Genomic DNA, 16933 nt, shown 5'->3' on the forward strand with positions numbered 1-16933 from the left:
TTAGAATTAACTCCTGTGATAGCGTCTGTTAGGCTACAATTATAATTTACCATGTCCCTCAATCTGAAAAGATTTAATGAGAGGATTTTAAACAATCTGAGCTCTGGCTTTCGGGGAGACTATGCAAGTTCCTGTTGGGTCAAAACGATTATTCAGTGTTTTTATTTTTTTGGTAAATGTAGCTGCACAAGAATTGGTTTGATAATGATATCAACACATACAGTTTGCTTTTTTAATATGCACACATGAAGCCACACAGCAGCACAGTAGCACATTAAAAAGGGAGAGCATATGCAAATACAACAACCCAGCTGGCACCAGACGTCAATATGACGTCAGAAAATATCTGACAATGTTATAAATTCACGTTGTGTGGACGTCAACATTATGTTGTTGTGCAGACGTTGGGTCTCCATACCTGGCAGCTAAATGTGGTTATTCTACTACGTCAAGATGATGCTGACATGAGACTTTTGGTAGATGTTTGATTTTGGTCACTTAACAACACAGCTTAAAGATAGACAATGCAGAATTTTCCTAAAAAACAATTTATAGACTTATTCCTGTCAATCATCACTTATGACCCACTATAAGTGTGTGGCAGTGCAGGAGAGTGAATCTGGGGTTGGCTTTTACTTTCACTTTGTCTAGCAAGCGTGCTTAATAACAGTAAACAACAACCCTGCATAGTAGACTTTTAAAACCAACAATATATCAGCTTAATCTGTCATCAGTATTCTATGTTAAATTGACATCAGCATTTGACGTCCTGACATTGGGATGCATATGACCACGTCTTTTGTAGTTTAAATGCCAATGCATCCAGGTGCATCCTTGACAAGGACATAACAGAAAAACAAGTCATCAGTGCAGGACGTAGTGGTTGTTTTGTTAACTGCACACCAATGCTTTATAACTTGACCATTTTACGACAAGTTGGACAAAGTGTTGCATGCCATCCAGCGTCTCCAGCTGTTGCGACATAGCCACCAATGCGATTGGTGATACTGTGGATGCAATAGCTGTGCACGGGGTCCTATGAACTTCCAGTGGAAGTGAAGTAACGATATCTGATCGCAAGAAGTCAGCTGGAGATGCATAATAGACAAAGGTGTGAACACTGATGTGTCTCGGCTGTCCTCTTGTGTTTGTATCACATTTTTAAACAAACTGTAAACAGGGTCAAGATAAAACCTCGATCAGGACTAAAGAGAGGAAATGGGTCATTCAACCAGCATAAGGAATCCTCTAAAAAAAATGAGAGCAACTTAAGATGTTTTTTGCAACATCAAAGTCCGAATTTCAATTAAAATTTATGCCCAAACACGAGATTAAATTGACCCTGAGTTTTGCTCTTTGTTGGTGTCCAAATTAGATTTTCCCCTCAAGTGTGAGGGGTAGTCTACGTTGTGCAAACTCAGTCTTGCCAGTTTTATCCAGTTTATAGTAGGAGAATGACTGCAGGCTACACGGCACAGTAGAGCCTCTTCAGTAAGATGATATTGCATCTAATTCAGTCTCTTGTGTGTCAAACACTCTGTCCCTGAGGGCTTGAACTGGCTGCTAAAAGTGGGTTGTTTTATTCCTTACAGAAAACAGCAGCTGTCAGTCTGATTCTGTGTTTCTGTTACAATCGATTCAAACGGCAACAAGGACAAAAAGTCCATAGAAATGTTCAAGCCTACAGGGGTTAAGTACCACTTTACCATCTTCATGACCCAGACCTCAGCATGCATACAACAAAACCTAAACAGAGCTTGATCTTAATTGGTTACCCACTGACATGTTGGTCTTTCTATCACAGGAGGAACCATCAACAACTCCCTCAGGTCTCATTGTCATTTATAAATTGCCATTTAACATATCTTTTTGTCTTGTAATGTGTTTTGATATTTAACGTCGTTTATCCTGACATTAAGCATACCATGATCAGCCGCTTTGAAATGTCAGACATTTGCCTAATTAACCTCGAGGCTAGCTGGGGTTGTATTTGCTCCTGCAAAATCCAGTTAAATTACTACACATTAAAATAAATCAAGCTGACACAGACGTAGGCATCAAGACATTACACACATACATTTCCGTGACAAATCTCCTTAGATGAAGTAATCATGTTGCGGATGTTTTGAATCTCAGGCATTTCACTATGAAGGGGCCATTCATGAGTAACTGGTGAGAAAGATGCTTTTGAAGGTCCTTGTGTTATTCTACAAAGTCTCGGTGACACACACTCATTAGAACTTGTGCAGGCCCCTTTGTTGTTTTGTTGTCCGTGCCCAGTATTCTGTCTTTCTGAGCACATGTCCTGTCTTGTTTGCTTCATGAAAGAAGGAGGTTGTACCACTAGAGGAAATCAGCCTGTGGTTTGGCAGAGAGCTGGCTAACTGTCACCTCTCTGTAGGTGGATCCAGTTAGGATACAGGCAGTCCTTTGCGGCGTTGTCACATGACACGCCGCTGCAGTCTCAGCGCAGTGAAGACACGCCCCATAACTCTCGTGCTGTCCATTTGTGGAGATGCTCATGTCCTTGTTGCGCTGCGAGGTCGATGCGAAACGTTCTTTCAGCTCCGACTGTGGACTTCCCCTGTAGATCCTCTGCCGTAACAAAGTCGTGTCTCTGTAGAGGCACTCGCGAAAGTTGGGCTTACACAGCAGGTAGACCATGGGGTTGTAGATAGTTGAAGACTTTGCAAACATGGCGGCAAGGGCGAATGCATCAGGTGGAACCTCTGTGGCCTCTCCGAAAGCAGCCCACATGGCCACGACAGCGTATGGAGTCCAGGCACCCAGGAAGCCTATACATACTGCGACTGACAGCTATGGAGAAGAAACACAGGCAGACACTCGTACATGGGAACACATACTGCAAGAACAGGACAGTCAGAACATCTGTTTAGCTTCATACCAGTGGAAAAGTACAAAAATATCTTTAGTACCATCCTGTTATTTATGATTACACACGCACATGCACGCACACACACACACACACACACACACACACAAAGATACAGCAGGTAATCAGCAAAGCATTTTTATAACCGCTGAATAATTTACTGTCTCATATCCTGCTCAAATCCTGTCAACTGCAAAACCTGAAGTCAGTCATGCTGAAGCGACACACTCATATCCTCTGACCTTGACAATGAGAGAGTGTGCATTGGTGGTCTTGGTCTGTGGTGACACATGCTGCTGGACGGCCTGCCGTGACCCCCGCACCGTCAGCAGAATGAAAGTGTAGGAGAGGAAGATGATGGTGCAGGGCAGTGCATAGCAAAAGACGAAAAGGCAGACAATGTAAGACAAAGCTGAAAGCTCGTGGTTGGGTGCATGCCAGTCAATGCAGCAGGCTGTGCCGTAAGGTTCAGGGCTGTAATGTCCCCACTGTGCCAAGGGCCCTACAGCAAACACAGACGCGTAACACCACACTCCAGCAACCAGGAGGCGGGCGTGTGACGGGGAGAACTTGTTACCTGATCAGACAGGAGATAAAAAAAAGATGCTTTGCAGTTACTGTGTGGTAATTTATTTTTTCTTTCAAACGTCATGGTGCTCAGCTTTGTGATAAAAATTTGTGGCAACATCATGCTCATCATTCTAGTTTATTATCCCCTCACCGTGGGTAGGGAAGCAGACTTTAAGGCAGCACACTAAGGAGAGGGCTGTGAGGTTGGTCAAGCTGCATAGACCAAACAGTACTCCACACATAGCATAGAGCTGACAGGTGATTTCTCCAAACAGCCACCTGTACACAGACAATGAGAAAAGGGACAGAGGATAGAGACTGTATGCAACTAACAAGTATTTTTTCATTATCAGTTTATCTGCTGATTATTTCTCAATTAAGTGATTCATTGTTCGGTCTGTACCATATCGGGAAACACTTTTGAAAGAATACGTCACCCCCCTAATGTCCATTTGTACAACACTTACCTTGTGTTACAGTGAATTTGTGAAGAAAATATTTTTTACTTTGGTGGTTTAAAGGGACAGATTGGATTGGCAGTGGGAGACCAGCAGCTCCTGTTTACAGCAAGGTAAAATTACTGTTTTTGAGTTTCACTTTCACCAGTTCCCCGTGGATAGATCTGTTTGTCTGTCTGGGACGAACTGAGCATACGACTGGATAAATGACATTTGGATTACATTGCATGAGCTATGAGAGAGATTGTATATGGATGATTTGATTTGAAGTCTCCAGATTCAGACTTTTTTGTGGGTCTGAAACATAGTGCAGGCGGGCTCCCTATGAAGTCTTTTTTCGCCCAGCAGCGCTTTGGGAGTGACGGGGTCGATCTGTTCAGAGCAGATCAGATCAAATCAGTGGAGAGGAGCAGCTGCTGCAGAGGCGAGACCAGTTTAGACCCAGTGTAATGAACGGTTCAGTTTCACTTTCAGTGTGCCTGACCTTCTGCCGCACCATCTGTGCCAAGAGGGCGCTTTGCACTCTGACAGTGTGGTGCTACGAATAACCGATTTGTATTTCAACAGCGCTCTTAATGAATGGTTCAGCTCCAAAAATAGCAACATCTGTTTGTGGCAGCAGATGTTTTGACTGTGGCAGGCCGCCACAAGTAAATGAATGTATGGGAAACCCTGCTCTGGCACTAAAGGGGGAATATATATAACAATGAAAGCAAACTAAAGAACAATATAAAAACATCTGCTATCAGACAAATTGTTATTTCAAACATTGGTATCAGCCCAGAATTTCCAAATTGGTGCATCCCGAAAAATTTACTTTTTTTTTTTTTTTTTTTACTGTTTTTGGATTCTTTGTTCATTGGAGGCATGCGAGAAAAATGTGTGTCTCCAGTGAACACATGCATTTTTCCTCACAAATTCAATATAACATGGGATAAGTAAATGATAGGCAAATGTTCATGTGGAGGGTAAAGTATCAGTATCAGTTTACAATGACATATAACAGAACAGCAGACAATTTGCACCCAGGGAATGTTCTGCAATTTTGCTCAAAAAAATGACTTATTAAAAGATTTATTATTTTGTCATTAAAACAGTTACAAATTACTGCCAGTAGTTGCCAATAAAAGTCAATTTCCCTGAGAAATTAATTTGATGCTCAAGTGGGAGATTTAATAAAGAGATTTAGTAAAAGATAAAAGGGGAATGGCAGATACCTGTGTGTAAAAGCTGATGGTATTGCCAGAGGGAATAAAGAGAGCGTCATCCCAAGGTCACTGATGGAGAGATTGATGATGAAGTATTCAGCTGGCTTCAAGGTCGACCGCTTGTGATATGCAACAAGTAGCAGAATGCTGTTTCCCAGGAGGGACAGTATGCCTGTATAACAGAGAAGAGAAAGAGATTGAGCTTTGCTTGAGATTTTGCACCTGTAGGGGTTTGTCAGAGAGGGATCAACAAAGCAGATATTTGCTCACTGTGTGTGACTTACAAAAGGCACTGTAGAGTGAACCCATAAGGATGTCGTACTCCTTGGAGATGGTGGAGGCAAACACAGCAGATGTGTCTGAAGCATTTCCCATCTGAAATGTTGCAAACATTAGCGCACACGTGATAATATGAATAATGCAAAGATTGAAGGATTTAGTTTGATGTTACAGGCTTAGCTGAGAACATTTAAAAGGGTGCAAATGTGTTGTTGGTAGATTTCAATTAGAACAGCAAAGCCTGTTTCATCACTGCATGGTTGAAACCTAGCCCAGTGGCTAGAAGAAAATGGTGGCGTTGTACGTTTCTGCAAACCAAGAATATGTTACATTTCCACATTTCACTGGCATCATATCAGTGTTTCTAAAGTGATGTAGTGCCATGGTGGATGGCATGTCACCAAAGCGAGATACCTGCCAACCTGCAGACCAGAGTTTGAGACCAGCAAACAACAAAACCGGTTGTGATTCAGGGAGTCATTGCTGTGTTTTTGTTTTTTTTTTTTATAGAGACACTGTTGTGTTTCCTGCCAGGACAGTGACATCAAAAGCAGTTTTTTAAACTGACATTCCTGCTTTTCGAGCAGGAATTGTGCCCCCAAAAGTGGGTATTAAATCCAAAACATGATCTTTTCCTAACCAAGTGGTTTTTGAGCCTAAACCTAACCACATGTAAAGTTTCAATGTATCTGCAACAAAATAACATGTAAATTTAATGTATCCAGGGTTTGCAGAAATGTACAATGCCTTTTTTCTGGCGATTGTGTTGTTGAAACCATCCATCCATCCATTTTCATCCGCTAATCCGGGGCCGGTTCGTGGGGGCAGCAGGCTAAGCAAAGCACCCCAGACATCACTCTCTCCAGCAACACTTTCCAGCTCCTCCTGGGGGACCCTGAGGTGTTCCCAGGCCAGATGAGATATGTAATCCCTCCAGGGTGTTTTGAGTCTGCCCCGGGGCCTCCTACCAGTTGGACATGCCTGGACCACCTCTATTGGAAGGCGCCCAGGAGGCATCCTGATTAGATGCCCGAACCACCTCAACTGACCCCTTTCAACACGAAGGAGCAGCAGCTCTACTTCTGGATGTCTGAGCTCCTTACTCTATCTCTAAGGCTGCACCCAGCCACCCCACGAAGGAAATTCATTTTGGCTTTTTGTATTCGCAGTCCCATTCTTTCAGTCACTACCCAGAGCTCATGACCATAGATGAGGGTTGGGACGCAGATGGACCAGTAAATCAAAAGCTTCGCCTTCCGGACCAGCTCCCTCTTCACCATGACGGTCCAGCACAGCACCCACATCACTGCAGGAGCCGATCCCTCTCATGATCCAGTCTACCCTCACGCATGAACAAGACCCCGAGATACTTGGACTCCCTTGCCTGAGGCAGTAACTCTCTTCCAACCCAAAACAATATAAACATTTTCCAGTTGTGTTCTAAATTCATCTGAAATACTATCTATCATCTGCAGTGTAAGCTGGGCTTTCTTACTTAGATAATAATCCTGTGCAGAAGATGAGGACAATTCATATGAATAGAAATATACAAAGCGGGATTGACAGATGGAAAGAATTAGAAAGACTGTGACTTTCAGGATTTAGCCTACAATAGGAGTATGAGATGAGAGATTTGGAGCTTGAGAACCGAACAAAACGATTAGGATAACGTGCTCAAATTTGATTGAAGAATTACAGTGAAATTGCAATATTGTCTCCAGCGTTCTCGTGTTTACACATGATGCATACATGCACGTGTGCAAATTCATTCATTCATCTATCTTCTAACCGCTTCATCCTCTTGAGGGTCATGGGGGGGCTGGAGCCTATCCTAGCTGACACTGGGTGAGAGGCAGGGTTCACCCTGGACAGGTCGCCAGACTATCACAGGGCTGACACATAGAGACAAACAACCATTCACGCTCACATTCACACCTACGGACAATTTAGAGTTATCAATTAACCTAGTCCCCAATCTGCATGTCTTTGGACTGTGGGAGGAAGCCCAGAGAGATCCCATGCTGACATGGGGAGAACATGCAAACTCCGCACAGAAGGGCTCCCACGCCCGGGATCGAACCGGCAACCCTCTTGCTGTGAGTCGACAGTGCTAACCACCAGACCACCGTGCCCTGTGTGCAAACTCAATAGACACAAATAGTGCTAGAATAGAAATATAAATGAATGGAGGTATGAGGTGTTCATTCTGACACCAGAGCTGACAGGTGCTTAAGAATTCCAGGGAGCTCATAAATTAACCTAATAGATTGTTAGAAGAATCTCAATGGTGTCCTCTCAGCATCAATTGAAGCATGTCAGAGGCACTCATGCCCTTTGTTATGAGCCAGACTCATAATCGAGGCAATCAGCCTCCTTTTGCCCAGCTCTCTGTAAACAGGATGATGATTGCTTTTCAGTGAGACACTTTGCCATGTAGAAGAATGAAAAATAAAATGGGAATCAGGGAGGAAAGCACTGCACAGGGACGAATGTAGAGCAATAGTTGGAGTGCAATCAGAGATGGTGCAGAGGAAACATTGACTCTCAAGGACTTAGGCAATCACACATAAAGAATGGAGCTTCATTACTATGCAAGTCAGCGCGGCAGGCAGTGACGAAATGTCCAGTCAGTCTGAGCAGAGGAGACTCAGCAGAGTTATGACCAGTTTTAGTGCCACTCAATCCAAAAACACCGCTGTCATCTCAGTACGAACGATTCTGTTATCAATGAAATATGTTTACTATTAGATTCTCTAAAGCCCAGAACACTCAGCTGCCACTTTATTACTGAAGGTACAGCTGGCTTAAACTAATGTCTGCAACAGTCTGCACCAATTAAATTAAGCAATGATTAATGATCGTTTTGGAGGCTATAGTTTCAAGTGCTGTAACACTAAGTTCACCCCCTCCAGGAAATAGTGATGCTGCAATTGCAACGATGAAAGCAAATCCAGCCAATCCTTTGAATCCTGCGTGACCTTGCAGTTTTTTCCAATCAAATCAAATGTACTGCAAATTTGACTAAGTAAATCAAGTAAAATCTGATTTCATTGTAGAGCGTATTGATTTGCTCAGCCCCTTCCATCTCTGTTTGTAATGAGACTACTGCTGTGGGAGTGTGAGCTGTACACCTGGGACAGTGTCACACACAGTGACAGGGCTAATTGTTAGCAATGTCACATGACTAACGCTACACCACGGTTATTAACAGGTTTAACAACAGAGCTGTTCCAGTGTTGGTGTGAGGGACCGTTAAACGGCTTGGTGTCTGTTGTTAGCAACAATGATCAGCAACATCGATCAGCCGTTGTTGCTGTGAGAAACACTGAATCCACACAGTAATAGGCTGTATTATTGAACGGGTGAGTTATCTAAAAACTCACCTGCTGTACATTTGTCATGAATGGGGGAATAAGCTACAGAGACCATAACTGTTTTTGTACCAGGCTGTTAATATGTTTATTTATGCTGTTAAGTTGGTCAGAACACACTGACAAAGAGCTTCTTGAAATTGAAGAACGGAGGAGGAGAGAGAGAGAGGCACAACAGGTAACGTTAGAGGACGACAGAGGAGGAATGGCTGCTGGAAGGATTTAGCTCTGGAGATCGGTGGTGTAACGTTACCTGTGAATGCTGTACCCCAATGCCCACAGAAGAGGAATACCTCTGTTGCAACAAACATGGCACCACACCACTAAGGTAGGACAACACGTTTACATGTCGTTTTCTATATGTTCTCTGACATTTATCCTAACGATATGAGGCGGTCTTTGTGGAGAAAAAGCTTGTTTAGTGGACGAACTTTGCACTTTGAAAGGATGCCCGTTCAATTAAGTTTTAACAGGTCTGACACTACGGCTGTATCTAGGCTAACGGCTAACATGCTAACTATTATTTCTATGTCACTAGTGACTTGAAACAAATTTAGGACGATAGGAGACGGGTTGAAATAAACCGAAATTTCCCTTTATCATGGGGCTCTCTGGGGATTGACTTGCTTTTGGAGCCAAGTGGCCATTAGTGAACTGCAGTTTTTAACACTTCCATGTTGGCTTCACTTTTCAGCCCCAGAGGTTTGCAGCTTGTGTCACAGCAGTAGCATATTTTGTATTCGTCAGTGTCAGTAACAATTGATTGTACTCTACAGCACAGCGTTTGCATCCTTAGCATCCCCGTTTTTATTTTTGGCACAACAGATAATACAATTCCATTTACAGTACATCTGTGGGTACATGTTTTCTGAGTGAAAACAGACCTGTAACAAGTAGGTTTGAGAGAAGAGAGAAACATCTGCACGCTCAGATCTCTTCCAAAGATGTTACATCTCGTGCAAGCTCTTGAACACAGTCCGTCACGCCTGGAAGATTTAAAGCTTGCATTAATCAGAACAACTTCTGCACTGATCTGAGTGTGCAGGCGCCTCACTCTCAAGTATGCTCGTCTTTAAGCTCCTGCAGCGCCTCCACTCCACCAAGCCTGACTGAGCAGTATTCCCATTGATTTTTTCCCCCCATATTGTATAAGTTAGAGAGCAGTTTTGAGTTCAGTCAGTATTGTTTGATTTAACAAATGAACACCTTAAAGTGCCTCTTAACAAAGACACAGCATATGTGATAATACTGTCAAATATATGTCTCGAGCTGCAATTAGAGCAACAAAACCAAGATGACCCTCAGCCATGTGAGTGTGAAGGCGAGAGGGAGGAGGTAGACAGAAAGAGCCAGAGAGAGCTTACCCAGCTGAAACTGTGCCTTTGGTCCACCGGGTGACAGATTGAGTATTTTGAGACTGGCTGAGCTGTGACACTACTGTTATCATGTCTCTGAGCCTGGCTGAATAACTCTAACATCCAGCTGTGATTAATTGGACGCCTTTGAGCGAGGGACAGGGACACTGACCTCCAGATGATGATGCAGGAGTAAACCATACATCGCCTGCTGACCTGGCTTATGTCCCCCATTATTTTTGATACACATTTGCACTCTGTCCTCTCCTGCCCTGACTCGTCTGCTGAAGTTTTCTTCCTCTGTGGAGACATTCTGACTGTGTCTAATCTGAAGAGGAAATTTAAATTGATAGATTTGCAGTTTAGTGCTGTCATCGGCATGTGAAGCCATCTGTAAGTTTGTGACAAGTTCCCCTGCAGCATGTCATCCAAATGCTGAGACTCGTGTGATGCCAGTCAAACTAGGGCTGTCACTCACACCATTTTAAATGGCTGTGGTCAGAGGAGATAAGCAGCCATTTAACGGCTGACAGGCATGTCAGGATATCCACATGCATGAGCTCATGAGCAGTGACAATTACAACGTCAGAGTGTCTGCTCAGTTTGTAGAGAGTGACAGCCAGTGGGATGGCTCACTCTTTGACCTGCTGTGTTTAAATCTGACCCTTAGATATAATGAAACCTTGAGCATTTCTAAAACTCCTCAGGAAAAGAAATAATTGTTGCTATTATGGAAGCTAAATTAAATCAGACAGAATTGCTCTCATCATTATTGCTTGACATTGCCTTCCCATCAGCCCACATCTTTTTCTCCATGTACATATAATAATGATGGCATTGACATTCACAGCCAGCCCTCAGTGTTTGTACCTTTTGACATTATGAATCATAAACAATTTGTATATTTCTAAGTGGAAAGTTGACTGACCTACCCTGTCCCTTTTGCATCTCCACTGTCTTAATTAGTGTATTGTAAGGAAATATTTTAAGTGTTTATGCTCTTGTAAAGAACATGCCAGCAAAGACATTATTTTGTCCTAAAAAATTGTCCAACTTCTTAATTTATTGTATGTAGAACCTTGATTATCCTTTGCCATTTTGCTAAACTCCCTGTTTGTTTGCAACATGCAGTTTTTATTTGGCCAAGTCCTCTAAATAAAATCCCAGAGTAGAGCTTGTTTTATAGCAAAATTAGATACGATAGTCCACATTTGGACTGAAATTAATGAGTATTTCCAGTATCGAATAATCTGACATTTATTTTCTCTGTAAATCAATGAATCGTTTCGTTTTTAAAATGTCAAAAATAGTAAAAAATCCCCAATGTGATGTCTTGCCTTGTTTTTCCAACCAAAACTCCAAGACCTAAAGACATTTCTTATACTATATATGAAGAAGAAAAGCAGCACTCTGTTTTTAGCTCGAAAAAACCCCCTGACATGATTAACAACAGATTTTCTGTCAGCTGACCAATCGATTAATCGACTAATCATCGCAGCTGTAGTCCACATTTTCATGTAGCATGTGTATTTTAATAAGCTCTTAATTCACTCTATTGTCCATTATTTAAAAGCAACATATACAGTACAGGCCAAAAGTTTGGACACACCTTCTCATTCAATGCGTTTTCTTTATTTTCATGACTATTTACATTGTAGATTCTCACTGAAGGCATCAAAACTATGAATGAACACATGTGGAGTTATGTACTTAACAAAAAAAAGGTGAAATAACTGAAAACATGTTTTATATTCTAGTTTCTTCAAAATAGCCACCCTTTGCTCTGATTACTGCTTTGCACACTCTTGGCATTCTCTCCATGAGCTTCAAGAGGTAGTCACCTGAAATGGTTTCCACTTCACAGGTGTGCCTTATCAGGGTTAATTAGTGGAATTTCTTGCTTTATCAATGGGGTTGGGACCATCAGTTGTGTTGTGCAGAAGTCAGGTTAATACACAGCCGACAGCCCTATTGGACAACTGTTAAAATTCATATTATGGCAAGAACCAATCAGCTAACTAAAGAAAAACGAGTGGCCATCATTACTTTAAGAAATGAAGGTCAGTCAGTCTGGAAAATTGCAAAAACTTTAAATGTGTCCCCAAGTGGAGTCGCAAAATCATCAAGCGCTACTAAACTGGCACACATGAGGACCGACCCAGGAAAGGAAGACCAAGAGTCACCTCTGCTTCTGAGGATAAGTTCATCCGAGTCACCAGCCTCAGAAATCGCAAGTTAACAGCAGCTCAGATCAGAGACCAGATGAATGCCACACAGAGTTCTAGCAGCAGACCCATCTCTAGAACAACTGTTAAGAGGAGACTGCATGAATCAGGCCTTCATGGTCAAATAGCTGCTAGGAAACCACTGCTAAGGAGAGGCAACAAGCAGAAGAGATTTGTTTGGGCCAAGAAACACAAGGAATGGACATTAGACCAGTGGAAATCTGTGCTTTGGTCTGATGAGTCCAAATTTGAGATCTTTGGTTCCAACCGCCGTGTCTTTGTGAGACGCAGAAAAGGTGAACGGATGGATTCCACATGCCTGGTTCCCACTGTGAAGCATGGAGGAGGAGGTGTGATGGTGTGGGGGTGTTTTGCTGGTGACACTGTTGGGGATTTATTCAAAATTGAAGGCACACTGAACCAGCATGGCTACCACAGCATCCTGCAGCGACATGCCATCCCATCCGGTTTGCGTTTAGTTGGGCGATCATTTATTTTTCAACAGGACAATGACCCCAAACACACCTCCAGGCTGTGTAAGGGCTATTTGACCAAGAAGGAGAGTGATGGAGTGCTGCGGCAGATGACCTGGCCTCCACAGTCACCGGACCTGAACCCAATCGAGATGGTTTGGGGTGAGCTGGACCACAGAGTGAAGGCAAAGGGGCCAACAAGTGCTAAACACCTCTGGGAACTCCTTCAAGACTGTTGGAAAACCATTTCAGGTGACTACCTCTTGAAGCTCATGGAGAGAATGCCAAGAGTGTGCAAAGCAGTAATCAGAGCAAAGGGTGGCTATTTTGAAGAAACTAGAATATAAAACATGTTTTCAGTTATTTCACCTTTTTTTGTTAAGTACATAACTCCACATGTGTTCATTCATAGTTTTGATGCCTTCAGTGAGAATCTACAATGTAAATAGTCATGAAAATAAAGAAAACGCATTGAATGAGAAGGTGTGTCCAAACTTTTGGCCTGTACTGTATGACACAGCGTGCTGTGTGACACATCCTCCGAGGGCCTCGTGAGACCTTCTGTGAGATCAACATGTACTGTATTCCCCCCTCATTACAGCTGCCTCCTCATCTGAGACTGACTGACAGTGAGTGACACGTGAATGCCACACAGTCTCAGTGCAGTATTTACACCGTGCTTTAGCAGCATGACAAAGAGTGGCTGGAGGCAATTCATTCAAACATGGCAGGACATGCAGTGACAGATCTTATGTAATGATTGTGGAGAATAATCACGTGATGAATGTTAAATAACTCAGGTAAAAACTAAAAGATGCAAGCCTGAAAATTGTGTCCTTACACTTGATGTTTTGTTGCTTTTCATGCACAATATATTTCTTAACACGTGGTTTGTAGCAGATTGGGATCTGAGCTTAACAGCTGATAGATTTGTTGATCATTTCTAACACATAAAACTTGCAATATCAACTTTACAGTAGAGAGGAGGAGGATTAAAACTATGTGTGATTGCTTGTAAAATAAAGGAGCAAGTAAAATAAAGAAGGGAGATAGCAGAGGATTTGGAGATTGTAGGGCAGTGGTGATGGCACTGATGTGGTTTCAGAGATGGGAGACTTATTTATCCGATTGGTGCAGAGGTCATTTGTCATTTAAGCTCTGATGCAAACATTACAGACATTGATTATTGTACATGCCTTTAAAGTTAATTAGATTACTTTTTATACTCATGTATAAGATGCTGTCAACTATCTCCAATGTAAACCAGGCTTTAAAATGTGAGTTCTCTCAGAGTCTCCTCTCTTCATGCCTACGGGAAGGACAGCAGCCGCAAAGAATCCAAAATAAATAAATAAATACAATTCTGCCACCCTAGTAAGTCATGTTATCATCGCCACTCTACCACAACTGCTTCCCTTTCATGACACAAACACATTACATAACCGCAGTCTGGTTGAGTCCCTGTGTCAGTGATGGGTAATTGTCTTGCCTCAGACAGCTGTTTTCATTTGCTATCTGCCTTTGACTCCGAGCTCCAGTTGAAGGTCATTCACTTTGTTATATCGTGTTGCATCCAGCAGAAAGACATCAAACTCTGGCGTCGTAATCGGTCACTGTCAAAACATATTGATTCTCTGCTCTAAGGCTCGAGTCACAAACAAACCAATCCTCACTCACACATGTCTGTGCAGGTAATAAGAGCGGGCAGTTTATGCATTCAGGCACACATGTTCAGAAAAACACTGTGTGCCAAGCAGCATGAGAGCAGGTCGACAGGCTGTCCTGAGGACATTTGGCATAGGGACAACTTCGACTTAAAGATAAAGAAAATCAGCTTTTTTTTTTTACAGAGGGATGATCAGTGACCTCATCACTAATCCTGCCGGAGATCCTACAAATTGTGTGTGTTGTTTGTGCCTTCATTTCATCAGAACAATCCATTTTCACTTCCTTGAGACATTATTTGAACCTTTCCTGAATGTCTGTCAGTAAACACCCCTTTAACACAACCAGATGTTATCTGATTAGAGGGAGACTTGAAAGATAAATAAATTACCAGACCTTTACACAGAAAACAAAAGTAAAGAAAAACAAAATATTTTTTTGAGAGCGATGTCAGTCAGCTGCCAGCAACCATTGAAAACAACACCAGCAAAATTTAGAAGAAATGCGTCATCATCAACGGTCTTGCCTTTTTGTGATTGTCTAATATCTTTATAGTGCACTGGAAACAGAAGAGACACCTCACCGCTACGCCGCTTACCTTCCAGGGAGGAATGGCTTGTCCTCAGTTAAACTCATGGAGGCCAGGTGGAGAGCAGGACACAGAGGAGAGGAGCTTGTCCAGCCACCGACAGGGAGACAGAGAGAGGAGACAGACAGGGAGAGAGAGGAGCACTGGAAGAGTCCAGCCAAGGTATTCTCCTCCTCCTCCTCTTCAATGACACACACTTGCACACATCTAGCCAGGTGGACGCACACACACACACACACTCCCTCATACAGCAAAAGTACTCATTGTGGAGATGCACTGAGCCCCACTGATGTAGAACGAAGAGCCTACAGTGACAGCAGGCCAGCTAGAGAGAGAGAGAGAGAGAAGGGTGGGGGGGAGATCAGCATAATACTGGCAAGCTCCGAGTGTCACCGATGACTCAAAGCACCACTCCCCACCCCATTTCCTCTATCCATCCGACTACTTTCTGGCTACACTTATCCCCTACACTTTAATTTGTTTTTACACTTTGGATTATTCACCTACTTTAGGCGTGAGTCATGCATCCGAATCATGCATGCATGGTGGACTTTCCCAAATCACTTTCTCAGACTTTACCCACGCACTGCTGCAGATATGAGTGCACTTACTCTGTGTATATACACCTCACTTGATCAGTGATTGTAGGGAAGGTAATCAGAACCTGGAGGAGAGAAAACGGGTTGTAACAATGTCAAGGTGAATTTTGATTTTAATTAACAATTTGAAGAATTTTCTCTCTTTGCGGATGTGCCTGTGAAGCCATAATTTAAAATGTAAAAGCCAAAGTGAGAAAAATTTTGATTGTAATTTGTTAGCTTGTGAGTAGGATGTTAGATCATCCTTCATCATGGTCCTGATTGTGAAGAAATGAAGCTGCGCCAAAAGCTTGTGATTGAGCTCAATGAAAGCCTGTTGATACTGCGCTGCTGGCATTGACAACTACAAAATGTACAACACATAATTTGCAACTGGAATGACATTTCTTCAGTGACTGCATAATTCAAGACTCCAAAATGAATGTGACAGCCGCTCGACAAAATAAAGTGTCATCCCCGGTCACACAGTAAATGCAGTCCTGTTAGGGAGCATTCGAACTGCACCTGAAGCGCTGTGTCATCCTACTTTATCGTGCCCACCCATGCAGTTTGCCTGGAGCAGCACCGCTCGCAGACTGGCAGTCATGGAAAGCTGCTTAAGGGAGCGTGGGGTCGCTCGCTGAGCCGTGCCGAGGCTGCAGGGCTGCCAGGGAGCTGTAAAGAGCAGTGCTGTCATATTAATACCGTGGCGCAGGGGCCTGGTCCTTCTCAGGCCGCTTGCTGTGACAGGTTTAGATGAACTTAGTGTCACAGCCAGTGGTCTGCTGTGGTGTGAAGTCCCCGCAGGGACTTATTGGAGATGACAGTAAGCAGGAAATGATCAAAACGAAAGGGAGTTTTGAGAGATCATGTTCAACATGAGTGAAATCACTCTCCCTCAGATCATAAAGACATGGTGAATGTCAGTGAGTAAGTTAATTTTCAGTCAGTTTGGTCCAAACTATTTGATGGATTGCCATGAAGGTGCAAAGTTTCCACTTAAACTGTCAAATATCTCTGTCTATTGGATGGATTGGCACAAAGTTTGGTACTGACGTCCACCGTGCCCGAACAGTTTATCCTAATGACTTTGATGATCCTCTGACCTTTCATAGAGTCAACATTTGTACTTTACAAAGGCATATTGCTGCTTTTTTATGGAGCACAGGCCGTGTGCTTTCGTTTCCAGCAGTTTCCGTATCAGTCCGCTCTGCTTGACCTCAGTCTCGAGTTCGCTGCTCCAGGTGCTTTGGGCCAGCCGTTCTTTCT

At 43.0% G+C, this 16933-nt stretch overlaps 1 protein-coding gene across 1 annotated transcript; it reads right to left on the bottom strand.

Moving 5' to 3' along the window:
• Positions 1-193: 193 nt before the first annotated feature.
• opn7d (opsin 7, group member d) lies at positions 194-15242 on the bottom strand. The gene is made up of 6 exons (XM_049581218.1): positions 15096-15242; positions 5414-5504; positions 5139-5301; positions 3615-3742; positions 3136-3470; positions 194-2817 (listed from the first exon to the last, which is right to left on the bottom strand). The coding sequence occupies exons 2-6, from the start codon at positions 5502-5504 to the stop codon at positions 2344-2346; spliced, it is 1191 nt and encodes a 396-aa protein (XP_049437175.1). The 5' UTR covers positions 15096-15242; the 3' UTR covers positions 194-2343.
• Positions 15243-16933: the final 1691 nt, after the last annotated feature.

This window comes from Epinephelus fuscoguttatus, linkage group LG7, assembly GCF_011397635.1.
Source record: "Epinephelus fuscoguttatus linkage group LG7, E.fuscoguttatus.final_Chr_v1".
In the NCBI taxonomy this organism is placed as follows: domain Eukaryota; kingdom Metazoa; phylum Chordata; class Actinopteri; order Perciformes; family Serranidae; genus Epinephelus; species Epinephelus fuscoguttatus.